A 15,522-nucleotide genomic window follows, 5' to 3' on the forward strand; every position below is an offset into this window, starting at 1 on the left:
ATTGCCTTGAATGTTATGACGTGCCAAGTGCTCATCCAGGTACTTTTTAAAGGATGTGAGGCAACCCGCCTCTACCACCCTCCCAGGCAGTGCATTCCAGACCGTAAATTAAATGTTTGGTGCCTGCAGAAAGAACACAGAACCTAAGAGTTTATTTCAACATGAAATTTATGAATTTTAGAAGATGGCAGTGTATACCCGACTTTGACTTAGGCTCTGACTGTCAAACATGTGTCTTAAATAATAAAAGAACACAGTAATGACAGCAATTAATATATTTTTATGTAGCTAAGCTCAACTCGCTCCTTGTGTAGTAAAAATAAGTTTTCAGTTGTTATGCTATTCTTAGATAATGGCTCTATTCCTTTTTCACCATCAATGGAAGCTACTTAACATTATAGGTTATATTTAAATTTTCTCCAAATGTAAAGTCCAATAGGTTGAAAATTAAATTTTGACTGATATGTTTGAATTTTACATGCATCCTGTTCCAGAGCAGTGTTGCAGCCCCAATTTGTAACACCACAGAGTGGTGGAATGTGGCTTTTTGCCTCTGCGTCCCATACTGCTTAAGTTTCTGATCAGAGTTCCAGGACTGTGTGCAAAATGCTAAGCTAAAATCTGCTACTCCTCAAAGGTACGGGGAGGGTAGTGGGGGTGGGGGGAGGGGATACAAAACTAGGTCAGCACAAGTGGCACTACCAGAGACCAGGAGCAAACTACTTGTCGCCTACAGTTAGTGTACACCTGTGAAGAGGGAATTTTATCCTTTAACTGTTGAAAAACAACAACTCATGCTTTCCTTTCAATCTTTGCTGGTTTTGATCTCAAATTGGTGTGTGACAGGACATTCTTGTCACAATTTGTGCATTTCCTTTTATTGTTCTTTTAAAACTGATTCAATAAGATTCCAATCCATTCTCTCTTTAAATTGCCCATACTTGCCTCACTCTTAATCATAGTTACTGTCTGATTCATATAGAAAAGTGAGTAGAGGAAGAAGAAATGTAAAAAGCAGGGAGAATGAGCAGTTACAAGAATTAAACAGCAAAGGGAAAGTTTAAAAATGAAAAAACTGTAAATGCACCAAAGTTAAAATGCAAAAAAAAAAATTGAATGCAGTATCAGTTAGAAACAAATTCAGTACAGCACAGATTAAAAATAGAATTTTGAATTTTTGGATGTAACACACGGTCTACTATTGGCAAATGAGTATTAAACATTGGGATGACTAAGTTGCTGTCCGATTTTCCCAGCTCATCTGCGAGCTTTGTTACACCGTACCTCGCTAAGAGATTCAGCACGGCAAATTGGACAGCAACTTCTTGTTTTGCACGTTTAGCTGCACATGTTCAAATGCTGGAAGGTCCAATTTAGGCCCTAGTAATCGTCACCGTCATTCCTCCCCCAAAATCCGGGCCAATACATGAAGGGCGTGAAGTTGCGATACCCACGAAAAACACCAGAAAACCTTGTCCATTCAAGTGCAAGTGAGTTTTTAATGATGTGATAAGCTTTAATTAGTAACAATCTCTTTGGGAATTAAAATTTACTTTTACAAGTGTGGAGTCTCATTCCTCACGGTTTTAATTATTGTTGGAGATCTTTCCTAAAACAAATTTTAAAAATCGTCTTTCTTTCTCAATCCCATCTTTCTTTCCCTGTTTTTATTTCACTTCCTGTACATGATTTTACATTGAATTAAATATTCTAACTAAGACTTCCTGGTTTGGACTCTATGACTCAGTAAGAACTTTCCAGTGATTAAAGAGACACGCCGTACTTGTCCTTTTCACAGATCTAGTTTCGGACCCTTGATGAGCATAGGTTGCCACAAAAGTTAAAAAAAATCAGTGGACAGCTGTAAATATAATGAACAGCGAGCGTTGTTCGTTCACCACTGACTGCAACAGCTGGGCCATTATTCATGTATATATTTATACCAATTAGACCAAACAATGAATTAGAAGACAAAAGGTTATGGTGTGACTGCCATGTAAAATCAAATTATAGTTAATTAGAAGAGTACTGATGCAAAATTAGAACAATCTGGACCAAACTAACATGAAATAGTTGGTGGATGACTTTATTAACACATCTGGAGAAACGTTGTCTAATTCCACTTTCATGTTCATTCTTCATACTCCTTACTTTTCCTTTTTTTCAAGCAACTATTTAATTCCTTTTTAATAAAATGTTATAGACTCAGCTTCAACAAAGGTTTCTAGTAGGCATTTCCAAATTCTAACCAGCTTCTATTCAAAGATTAACAACTTCCCTTAATGTCTTTATTATTTTAAATGTAGGCCCTTTTGTCATCATCTTGCTCACATGTGGAAATAATCCATCATTACTTACCCCATTACCCCTTCATAACTTTGAAGGCCTGTGACAGGTTATCGCTTAATCTTCTAGGTTCCAGTGGGGGGGAAAAACAACTTCTCAAGCATCTTAGCTATAACCCTCAGTTCATGAGCAGCTGGACAACCTATTGAGTTTTTCGAATGACATTTAATAGTGCCACTAAAACATAATAACTCAAGGAATAAACTGTTCAAATGAATAGAGAATAAGGAGAAGCCAGATTGTCAAGTGTACAAATTATGACCTATGAAAGAAAAGGACAAACTAAAGCAAAGGTCAACATTTGTTCCACATACAAAAGAGTGGAAGAGTTTGAATGAGACGATGAAGAGGCAGAAGTGAAAAAGAACTGAAAGAGCTGCATGAGAACCATAAATTGCTCAGTCAAAATAACACTTACATCACCTGAAGGGCATGCTTAAAGAGAAACAGGCACACTGTAGCCCTGCATGATTGAGAATAAGATAAGCAAAATAAATGATGAAATGTGGAGGTGAAATAGTACGTGCCAGAAGGATATAGCTAGAACAGCTTTTGCAATTGAAAACTCAACCACAACTTCTGTGGAAACTGCAACGTGCAGTTTCCATGGACATCTACTTTTGCAAAAGGACCAATCAGAAATGTAAAACAACTATCGACTGTCTCTGTTCTTGTTTTGGAACAGCTTATTTATTGTGTAAATCTGGTTTGTAATCTGTATCTTACTGCTTCTGTGCATTATTCAATTTGTAAATACATAATAGTTTTAGCCTGTAAACACTGGTCTTTTGACATGGTATTTTCTGTCTTTGAAAGGACACAGTAATGTTTGTTCTATGAAATCCCTGGTACCCACTGCATATCTTAATTAAGGGGGAATTATTACACTTGGGGTTGCTACTCCTCAAATGGCATACATTAGGGTATGGGCTTCAAATCAAAGAAGACTTGGTCTGCTTATGGAAATCCTCTTTTCCTTGTGAATAGATGACAGAAGCGTTGGAAGGAAGACTGAACTATAGCAGCATTACCCTTAGCAATGCAGCTTTGAATCTACTCAAAATATTGATTTCTATGTTTTTATTCCACCTTTATAAAGTTGGGAAGCATTTCTGAGATAACGTTCTTTGACTAAGCTTTCCTACCCCTTTCACAACTGAAGGGGGTTAACTGACTAAACATGAGATTATTAGCAAAAACAAGAGCACACGGAAATAGAGGTAAGCTTGTGATGTGTCAGTAACTGCTTGAGAGTTAAGAATCAGACAAGTAATGAGAAAGGGTTCATTCTCTGATTGGTGGAATGTGACAAGTAGTTCCCCAGTAATCTGTACTGAGGCTTCAACTTTTCACCATATATATGGTGAGGGCATGCTTAAGGCAAATTGTGTTTAACTAACTTGAGTGTTTTTTGATGAGGTAACAGAGAGCTTTGATGAGAGTAACGCAGTTGATGTGGTGTACATGGACTTCCAAAAGGCATTTGATAAAGTGCCACATATCAGGCTTGTCAGCAAAGTTAAATCCCAAGGAATAAAAGGGACAGTGGCAACATGGATACAAAGTTGGCTGAGTGACAGGAAACAGAGAGCAGTGTATGGTTGTTTTTCGGACGTCAGGAAGGTATACAGTGGGGTTCCCCAGGGATCAGTATTAGTATTAGACTTTTCTTGATCTATATTACCTAGACTTCTGTGGACAGGGCACAATTTCAATATTTGCAGATGACACAAAACTTGGAAGTATTGTAAACTGTGAGGAGGATAGTGATAGACTTCTAGAGGACATAGACAGTGGTTTGGGCGGGCATATGGCAGATGAAATTTAATGCAAAGAAGTCTGAAGTGATGCATTCTGGTAGGAAGAATGAGGAGAGGCAACATAAAATAAAGGATACAATTCTAAAGGGGTCGCAGGAGCAGAGGGTCCGAGGGGTATATGTGCACAAATAGTTGAAGGTGATAGGGCAATCAAGAAAGCAGTTATTAAGACATACGGGATCCTCAGCTTTATAAATAGAGGCAGCAAGGAGATTATGGTGAGCCTTTATAAATCACTGTTTGGCCTCAACTGGACCACTGCATCCAATTCTAGGCACCACACTTTAGGAAGGATGTGAAAGCATTAGAGAGGGTGCTACAAAAAAGTTACAAGAATGGTTCTAGGGATGAGGGAGTTCAGTTACATGGATATATTGAAGAGAAGGTTAAGCTTTCTTGAGTTCAGAAGATTGAAGGGTGATCTAATTAAGGCTTTCAAAATAATGAAGTGATTCAATAGGTTAGATACAGAAAAGCTATTTGCTCTGGTGTGAGAATCGAGAAAAAGAGGCCATAATCTTAAAATTAGAGTTAGGCCATTTAGAAATGGAATCAAGAAACACTTTTTCACACAAAGGATAGTGGAAGCCTGGAACTCGCTCCCCAAAAGGCAGTGGATGCTGGGTAACTTGAAATTTAAGACTGACACCAATAGATTTTGATTCGGTATTGGTGTGTAAGGTCCTCTCGCCATAGTATACCGAGGGTCTGGAACCCGTGAAAAACCCCTCGGGCTGTCTGCACCAAAATGTTTTTTACTATGTAATGCCAATGTACATTACATTTAAAATGGAATTGCAAGAGTTGAGAAACACTTCATGTTTTCCATATCAAAGGAATCTGATCTCTATTGTACTTTCCGAAATATGAAATTTGAACTGTTTCGAACTGTGTTGTAATATATTTTTGCATGGAACCAAGGTGGGTATGTTAAGTTTCACATCAGGTTAGCCATTATCTAATTGAATGGTGGAGAAGACTCAAGTGGCTAAATGGCCTACCATGTTCCTAGTGTTCACGAAAGTGCAAACAGTAAAAGAACATTTACATTTTCTACTCCTCCGTTCCAAAAAAAATCAAAGGATAGGCTGAAACGATTAACAAGTACTCAGTTCTAATGGTTAGATACTGAAGCACATTAACGTTATGAACTGAATAGTCAGCTAAAGCTACAGATGTCATTACTACCACAAGTTTTTATTACCTTTCCCTTCCTCAAATGTGGACATACATTGTACTCTAACACTAATGTTACAATCATTGGCAATAGCTGTTCTGTTTTAAAGTAAATCCTTTTTTAAAATCCCTGGAGCACTAGAAATTCTCCAGGTTTCAAATGATATGTGGTTTTTGAGATTTTATTACAGATACATAAAGTATAGAGTTATTTTTAAATGATCAAATACAGCAGAAAGCAAAATGAAATTACAGAGGTGAAGTTGCTGCCATAACCATTCTATCCAATGCCCCAGTTTCAAACTACAGTTTGCCGTTTTGGCAAAGATCAGGAGGATTCTTTCAGTATGTGCTGATCTGTAAATCATGAATTCATTCATTTGCTTTAGGAGTTATTACAGACTGAAAAACCATTTACAGCTTAATGACTCACAATAGCTTTTGAATCAGCATATGGATATTCAACAGTATTCAGAATGGATTCCAAAGTATGCATTATTTTCCAAACAAGCATACAATTCAGTGCACCACAGATTTATAAAACTGAATCAGGGTTGACAGCCACAGAATTAGAAAGCTGAGCTGGTACTCGGGTCAGCTGGTTCCATATCTCTGTCCATACCACTCAATGCTGCGAGGAAGGTATACAAAACTGGCCAAAGTGAACTCTTTGATTAACTTTTTGCATGAAAATGTAACTGGCCTCAGCAGCTCTCAACAGCATTGCTGAGTTGAGGAATTCACTTGGTGAGGAAACTACTGTAACCCACTGGAAATCTGTTTCATCTTTCATACCAATCCTTCTTTCTCGAGTCAATCCTTATATGTTAAGGATTATAGGGTTACCACTTTAGACTTGATTACTGCAAACTCCCTAGTGTACTTTCAGCCTAACCTATAAAGTTCACAGTTTAGATGTTGAGCCAGGTTTTTCGCTGATGAGAGTTAGCAAAGTATATAATCTTTTAATGCATTTGGAACTGAGTTTTAATTATTATAGAATCATATAGCACAGGAGGCAGCCATTCAGCCCATTGTGCCTGTGCAGGTTCTTTGAAAGAGCTATTCAACTAGTCCCACTCCCCTGCTCTTTACACTTACCCCTGCAAATTTTTCCCCTTCAAATATTCATCCAATTCCCTTTAGGAAATAGCTATTGAATTTGTTCCCACCACCCTTTCAGGCAGTACATTCCAGATCATAATTCCATAGCACCATAGTTTTGTATCGCACCTATTGAATCCTCTGTGATTCATGTTATGATTGTGCTTAATTTTATGGCTTTTCATAAGCTCCATTCATTGATCATAGCTTAACTTACATGATCGAACAGAGTAATTTTTTTTCCATTTGCCAAAGACTAAGATAATCAAATATTATTTACAGCATAAATAAATTGATTGCAAGAGACATTGAACAACTGAATTTGATCAGCTATTCATCTCTTTGGAATGATTTACTGACAGCTGGCTCATTTATTGAAGCATTATAATACCAGCAGCTCAATTAAAACATTAAACTCTTTAGATTAAATGATACATAATAATGCAGCTTTTTGAAGCGGAACCAAAAGCTTTACAGAGCTCCTTGTTTGAAAGTACCTGTTATTTTCATTGTAAATTTAAAAAATTAAAACAGATTTTGGAAAGCATTACATATTTTCCACTCAATGCTGAAATAATAATGATGACAATGCTGCATTTTGAACAATTATTGTCTGCTACTTGCAAACCAAGTTAAAAATGCCAGTGAGTAATGCACACTAGATTTCTTAAAAGAGTGAGTACTTACCCTGCCTGCGGGACTCGTTGGAAGCAATGCCATTTCGGATCCCATTGTGTATGTTGAAACTTCACTCACCATGCTCACTGGTCGGTCTTTTTTTTCCTGCGCTGCCATTGCTGCAGCAGTCCTGAAACTAGTAAATGGGGTATAGTGAAAGCACACAGTCAACTATATACCAGAACAGTTATAAATAGAAAACGCTCCCTCGCCGTTTCTCCAGCCACGTCCTATTTTCTAGCTGCCTTACTAGACACATACTGTATTCCAATAAGCACTCAGGCTATAATGGATGTGAAAAAATGTGGGGCGAATACAATTATTGTGATTTCACTCAGGTGCCTGTAGAGTTTTCTACATAACAAAAATAAAAATATAGTTCTTTATCACTACATATTTTTATTCTCTATTTTAAACAAGTGCTTTAACAAAGTCAACAGAATCTCAAGGATGGGTAAATATAAATGTTTATTTGAGGAAAGTAACGGCATGTTAGATTGAATTTTAATATCTATTATTCTACTAACATTCAGCTCGCTTTCCACAGTTCATTGTAGGTATATATAAAGTAGGTCTATTTAGTTCTAAAATTTTACAATGCACTTTTCAAAGCTCGAAATGGTTCAACATTTTTTGCAAGATTTTTAGCTGCACAGTTTTGTAAAAAGTAAACTGCATTCCCTATTATGCAAAATGATGAATTCCTCTCAAATTCATCAATTAGATTAATCTGGTATCCAAGGGGCTCTATGCCAAATCAAAACTACTTCTTGTAACACGTAAACATAACACCTATGTAAATCAATGGAATCCACATCATTAAACCAATGCTTACGGAAATAATTCAGAACTGATTTGTAAACTTCACTTCAGATAATAATCTGAAATGTACAAAAATAACTGTCTCTCTCCTCCACCATTTTGTCGTCAGTGGATGTGAATGTATCACTCAACAGGAGTCAATAAAGGATCAATTCTGCACAACTGTGGTATACCGTGCACAGTGGATTGTGTTACATCTTCTGACCCTCCCTATTTTCAAAAATAAACTTCTCCAAGTGTAATTTCTGCTCCTCCCAAACTGTTTGCTCTCGTCCCTCTAATTTGATGACATTTTCCTTTGTCTTTCAAATGCACTGGGACATCTTGGTGTAGGTAAGGAGTCCAATCCAATAAAAATTTAAACTATTGATGCACATACGAAACATTGCCCACCACTGCAACTGTATTGGAGAGAACACAAACTAGAAATGCTGGAAATACTCAGCAGGTCTGGCAGCATCCGTGGAGAGAGAAGCAGAGCTAACGTTTCAGGTCAGTGACCCTTCATCATAACTGGCAAGATGCATTCCGATGAAGGGTCACTGACCTGAAACGTTAGTTCTGCTTCTCTCTCCACGGATGCTGTCGGACCTGCTGAGTATTTCCAGCATTTCTTGTTTGTGTTTCAGATTTCCAGCATCTGCAGTATTTTGCTTTTATGTTTGTGTTTGTATTGGAGATAAATTGTTTTCATGCTGAATAAAATATGTTTTTACAAAAGCACAAATAGTAACTGTTCTCTGAAGCACTTATATAATTTAGTTCCCACCACTACAATTTAACCTTCTGTTCACTACCATATTAATCCATTGACAGCTCAAAATGTAAAGCTTAATTCAAATGAAATTCTGAAGCTCAGAATCTTAGTTGGGTAATTACATCAAATTAGCTCTGTAACCTTCCAGTGGGAGAGTTGACTTCCCAATTATTAGGTACGAGGCTCCAGGTTACCAGCCAAAATTAACACATATTTCACCGACCATTATGGCATCCAAAAATGGAGAACTTGTTAAAGTGGAATTTTACACCTTGAGGGGGGCTGGGGAAGAGCGAGGAGTAATCTTGGAATCTCACTCAGCACAGATTTTACCAATGGTTAACGATGCATCATTACCAGCAATCATAAAAAGATTTGCAATTAGTGGGCTTCACTCTCCCAGCTGAAGCAGAATTCATGAAACAAGGGGGTTGGTATGGGGGGGGGAGGAGAAGGTGGGATGCGGGAGAAGAAACAGAAACTGAGAACTAAATTATAATATTGAATGGCACACAGAAACTGTATCCTTACTCCAGTTTCTTGAAAACTGCATATCTTAATCAAATGAGGTAAAAATCAAAGGGAAATGTAAAACAAGACAAAGATGATGTACTTGAAAAATCAATTACAGAGTCAGAGTTATACAGCACAGAAACAGGCCCTTTGACCCATTGTGTCTGTGCCAGCCATCAAGCACCCATCCAATCTAATCAATTTTCCAGCATTTGGCCCGTAGCCTTGTATGCTATGGCGTTTCAAGTGCTCACCTAAATACTTCTTAAATGTTTTGAGAGTTCCTGTCTCTACCACCCCTTCAGGCAGTGTGTTCCAGATTCCAACCACCCTCTGGGTGAAAAGTTTTTCCTCTAAACCTCCTGCCCCTTACCTTAAATCTATACCACCTGGTTATTGACCCCTCCGCTAAGGGAAAAAGTTCCTTCCTATCTATGCCCCTCATAATTTTGTATACCTCAAATCAGGTTCCCCCCTCAGCCTTCTCTGCTCTAACAAAAACAACCCTAGCCTATCCAGTGTCTCTTCATAGCTGAAATGCTCCAGCCCAGGCAACATCCTGTTGAATCTCCTCTGCAATCATATTCTTCCTATAGTGTGGTGCCCAGAAGTGTATACAGTACTCCAGCTGTGGCCTAACTAGCGTTTTATATAGTTCCATCATAACCTCCCTGCTCTTATATTCTATGCCTCGCTAACAAAGACAAGTATCCCATATGCCTTCCTAACCACCTTATCTACCTGTGCTGCTACCTTCAGTGATCTGAAAACATTATGGCTAGTTGAAGCAAAATGAATTCTAAAAGCATAACTGTTTCCTTTGAAAAGTTTTGCATTGAGAATATTTATTAGTTAATTTGAGTTGTCTCAGCCACAAAAGACATTGGGTTAGCGGTTCCATCATTTCATGGGCATCTGTGAGGTGCTGTGGTCCACCAGCAGCAGAATTATAATCAATCACAATGTGCAATTTCATGGCCCGGCATATCCCTAATTCTACCATTACCATAAACCAGGGGATCAACCCTGGTTCAATGAGGAATGCAGGAAAGCATGCGAGGAGCAGTACCAGGCATACCTAAAATACCAACCAGGTGAAGCTACAACACAGGACTACCTGCATGCTATAGGCAAAAACAGGACAAAGTAATCCCACAACCAATGGATCAGATTAAGGCTCTGTAGTCTTTCCACATCCAGTCATGAATGGTGGCTTCACAAATAACCCCATCCTCAAGATGGGGGAGCCCAGCTCATCAGCACAAAAGACAAGGCTGAAACATCTGCAACTATTTTCGGCCAGAATTGCCGAGTGGATGATCCATCTCGGCCTCCACCTGAGGTCCCCACCATCACAGATGCCAGTATTCAGTCAATTTGATTCATGGTATGTTATAGCAGGGCATTTAGAAAAATTCAAAAGAATCAGACAGAGTCAACATGATTTTGTGAAAGGGAAATCATATTTAACCAATTTATTGGAGATCTTTGAGGGAGTTACATGTGCTGTGGATAAAAGGGGAACCAGTGAATGTATTGTACTTAGATTTCCAGAAGGCATTTGATAAGGTGCTACATCAAAGGTTGTTGCAGAAAATAAAAGCTCATGGTGTAGAGGGTAACATATTGTCATGAATGGAAGATTGGTTAGCTAACAGGAAACAGAGAGTAGGCATAAATGGGTTATTTTCTGGTTGGCAAGATGTAACTAGTGGTGTGCCACAGGAATCTGTGCTGGGGCCTCAACTTTTTGTAATTTATATAAATGACTCAGATGAAGGGACCGAAGATATGGTTGCTAAATTTGCTGATGACACAAAGATAGGTTGGAAAGTAAGCTGTGAAGAGGACATAAGGGACTGCAAAGGGATATAGGTAGGTTAAGTGAGTGGGCAAAGACCGGGCAAATGGAGTATAATGTGGGAAAGTGTGAAATTGTCCACTTTGGCAGGAAGACTAAAAAAGCCTATTATCTAAATGGTGAGAGATGGAAGAGCTCTGAGCTGCAGAGGGATCTGGGCGTCTTAGTGCATCGCGAAAGGTTAGTATGCAGGTACAGCATGTAATTAGGAAAGCCAATGGAATGTTATCATTTATAATGAGGGGAATTGAATACAAAAGTAGGGAGGTTATGCTTCAGCTATACAGGGCATTGGTGAGACATCAGGAGTACTGTGTACAGTATTGGTCTCCTTATTTAAGGAAGGATGTAAATGCATTGGAGGCAGTACAGAGAAGGTTGACTAGACTAATACCTGGAATGGGTGGCCTGTCTTATGAGAAAAAAATTGAAAGATTCGGCTTGTATCCGCTGGAATTTAGAAGAGTAAGAGGCGACTTGATTGAAACAGATGAGATGCTGAGGGGTCTTGACAGGGTGGATGTGGAAAGGATGTTTCCCCTAGTGGGAGTATCTCGAACTAGGGGATCAACGTTTAAAAATAAGGGGTCGCCCATTTAAGACAGATGAGGAGAATTTTTGGCCCTCAGAGGGTCATGAGTCTTTGGAATTCTCTTCCTCAAAAGGCAGTGGAAGCAAAGTCTTTGAATATTTTAAAGGCAGAGGTAGATAGATTCTTGAGAAACAAGTGGGTGGAAGGTTATCGGGGGTAGGTGGAAATGTGGAGTAATCTGTTCAGCCATGAACTTATTGAACGGCAGAGCAAGCTCGAGGGGTCAAGTGGCCTACTCCTGCTCCTAATTGGTATGCCCGTATGTCCACAAAAAAGCAGGACAACTCCAATCAGCCAATTATTGCCCCATCCGTCTACTCTCAAACATGAGCAAAGTGCTGGAAGGTGTCATTGACAGTGCTATCACAGCACTTGCTCACCAATAACCAGCTCATCAATGCTCAGTTTGGGTTCCACCAGGGCCACTTGGCTCCAAAACTCTTTACAGCCTTGATGCAAAAAAGCTGAATTCCAGAGGTGAAGTGAGAGTAACTGCCCTGGTCATCAACGCAACAATTGACAGCATATGGCATCAAACAACCTCAGCAAAACTGAAGTCAATGGGAATCAGGCGGAAAGCTCTCCACTGGTTGGAGTTATAGCTAGCACAAAGGAAGATGGCTGTGGTTGTTGGAGGCCAAATCATCTCAGCCCCAGGACATCGCTGCAGGAGTTCCTCAGGATAGTGTCCTGGACCCAACCACCTATCCTCTATCATAAGAGCAAAAGTGTGGATGTTGGTAAATGATCGCTTGGTTTTAGTACTATTCACGACTCCTCAGGTACTGAAGCAGTCCATGCTTGCATGCAACGACTCCTGGACAACACTCAGGCTTGAGCTGTTAAGTTGCAAGTAACATTTGCGCCAGACGAGTGCCAGGCAATGGCCATCACTGAATTTCCCACCGACATCCTGAGGGGTTACCACTAACCAGAAACTTAACTGAACCAGCCATATAAATACTGTGGCTAGAAGAGGTCAGAGGATGGGAATTCTGCGGCGAGTAATTCACCTCCTGACTCCCCAGTGCCTATCCACTATCTACAAGGCACAACTCAGGAGGGTGATGGAATTCTCTCCACTTGCCTGGATGAGTGCAGCTTCAACACTTAAGAAACTCAATATCATCCAAGTCAAAACAGCCCGCTTGATCAGCACCCTGTTCACCATTTTATACATTCATTCCCTACACCACTGGTGCACAGTGGCAGCAGTAGGTACAATCTACAAGATGCACTGCAGCAACACGTCAAGCCTCCTTCAATAGCATCTTCCAAACCAGTGACCTTCTCCACCTAGAAGGACAAGAGCAGCAGGTGCCTGGGAACACCATCACCTGTAAGTTCCCCTCCAAGCCACACACCATCTTGACTTGGAACTACATCACTGTTCCTTCAGTGCTGCTGGGACAAAATCCTGGAACTCCCTTCCTAACAGCACTGTGGATGTACCTACCCCACATAGACTGCAGCAGTTCAAGAAGGCAGCTCACCACCATCTTCTCAAGGGCAATTAGGGATGGTCAACAAATGCTGGCCTTGCCAGTGACACTCACATCCCATGAATGAAATGAAAAAGGATATAAATTCTAGCCATCCAAATCAAGTTTTGCCAATTAATGGAAGATTGCTGGAACAAACTGGACAACATTTTAATCTAATTTACTTTATAATATGCTGTTACCAAGGCACAAGCTTCACAGCACTTTCTCCTACTGTATAATTATTGTGATTACAAAATCTAAAATATTGCCATCTGGAACACAGTTATTCCAAGTATTGAATGGCTGCTTTATTTCAGTATCCTCTATTTTTAGCACACAAGAAAAATTCTACTTATCTTAATGGAAAGACCCTGATACTATTGACAGTGACCCAAGACTCATTTTATAGCTCATTCCACTGCTAGGACTTGGATTGATTATCCATTTGCTGTGGTTCTCAGATACAATTCTGTCATTAGCAAATGTCCAAACTAAGAGGGATGAAAGTTCAAAGTGCTGATTTTCAAAGAAATTAATTTACTACTTTTATATTTGAAGTTTCAATACTACTCCAAGTGTACACCACAAACAGTAAAAGTAGGAGAGGGACTGAACTATACTCAAACTAGAACAGTATAAGGTGAAGTTTCCACTTTGGGCGCAATCAGGAAATTGCACCCAAAATGCACTTGAGATGGCGCTGGTTAGGTTACACTTTAAGTACTGCTACAATTCATCTGCATAATCAGAAACCTAAAATTATCCAAGAACCATGGCAATCGGGCAGTGTAATGGAGCACTATCATTTCTTTTCTCTCGTCATTAAAAAGTATTCCTTGATTTAAGAGTTGTAATCTGGTGGAGTTTTACGAATACAGCTGCAAATAGGTTTAACAAAAATTAAGCATTTTTAATATGGGCAATCAGTTCTTCACCTGTAAATAATACGTTTAAAATCTTTGAAAATGGCTCAATAGAACTATACTGAACCATTTAATAGTATCATTAGTGTACAATGGTCAGTTTCTTAGTAAACTAAATTTTTTAAAATATGTAAAATCTTTTAAAATGTGCCTACTAGTGCCTGTGCACCGAAGAAAATGAATGCAATTTGAAGAGCATTCCTGAACCAGTGCATTCAGTGGAATGTCGCAACTTCAACCTGGGGACACGCCCAGTTTTGTGGGTAAGGCCTGATTGGAACATATTGTTATGGTCAAGTGAGGAGGGGCCGAAGGGCTTCCCTCTTGTAAGACAACAGGTTTAATTCTTTCTTAAAGTGGATGTACTGGCCAATTCAGTAGGCATTTGGTTACTTACTTGCTATGAACATAAGAACCAATCGGACAGGCTTTCTTGAGTTTAATAAAGAAAGAGGTTAACATTATTGTACCTAAATTAAACTAATGAAAATAATATTGCACCAACTGTCACTCACACTCTCACACACAAATAGGTTAGAGTAGGGAAAGGTAGATTGGTGGAGTTAAGAGTGCATAAAAAGAGTATACAGACTGTGGGGAGGGGGAGAGAGAGAGAGAAGAGAGAAAGGCAGACAGACAGGCGGACCCCCACTTGGGTCTGCACGTGTCAGAGTCCAGAGGATTCTCCTTCGGCTGCAGAGAAACACAAGCTTAAAAACCACAGATGCAGAGGGGCTTGTCACATGATAATTAGTCATGCAAGCATAGTAGTTAGCAGTATTCTGTTGTGCTAAAAGAGAACAAACAGTTGCCTTAAATATCCAGGGTCTTGGTTCTTGCCGGGGATTGAGCAGACATTTTGTCTCCCTCCTCACAGGCCTTACAATGTGGGATACAGTGTTGCAAATTAAATGGCCATCTTTTTATCTGTTCTTTTTAAAATTTCTTCAAAAAATATAAACTCAGATCTCCAGTCAGTGGATTAAAGAAAATTATCGTTCAACAAAGCAAGTTGGCGTGACAATATTGAATGTTAAACTAGTGTAAAAGATTGCAGATACAACAAATGCAATTGCTGGATTTATCCCACTCTGCTTTTCTAAACAGGGTTTAACAGCTGCAGTCCTCTAGCACCATCCTGCTATTCAAGAAGGACTAATAGATTGTTACCTTATTATTGTCCTGTCAGAGTGCCAAACAACACAATATGAATTTGCTATCCAAGTACACTAACTCTACTTCCCTAATTTTGGTACACAGGCTAACCCAATCTCCAGAGCAAGAAACTTAAGATTGCGAGCATCATCAGAACCATTGCTCAATGCCAGACTGAAATCTAAAGTGGGAGTTAAGTGATAAACAAAGAGTTTAATTTTCCAGATTCCCTTCATGAATTAGGAGCCAATGAGGTGCTCCAGAATTGAATTTCCAGTAAATTGTGGAAAG

At 39.2% G+C, this 15,522-nt stretch overlaps 1 protein-coding gene across 8 annotated transcripts in view; it reads right to left on the reverse strand.

Annotated features, from left to right (window-relative positions):
* Positions 1–15,522, reverse strand: part of plekha5 (pleckstrin homology domain containing, family A member 5) — a 400,949-nt gene that overhangs the window by 131,845 nt on the left and 253,582 nt on the right. For all 8 annotated transcript variants that reach the window (XM_068058936.1, XM_068058935.1, XM_068058937.1 and 5 more), the window contains exon 5: positions 7,134–7,260. In XM_068058936.1, coding sequence (XP_067915037.1) covers positions 7,134–7,260 — 127 coding nt within the window. The remainder of the gene's footprint in view (positions 1–7,133; positions 7,261–15,522) is intronic.

Source organism: Heterodontus francisci, chromosome 27 (genome assembly GCF_036365525.1).
Source record: "Heterodontus francisci isolate sHetFra1 chromosome 27, sHetFra1.hap1, whole genome shotgun sequence".
Taxonomy (NCBI): Eukaryota; Metazoa; Chordata; class Chondrichthyes; order Heterodontiformes; family Heterodontidae; genus Heterodontus; species Heterodontus francisci.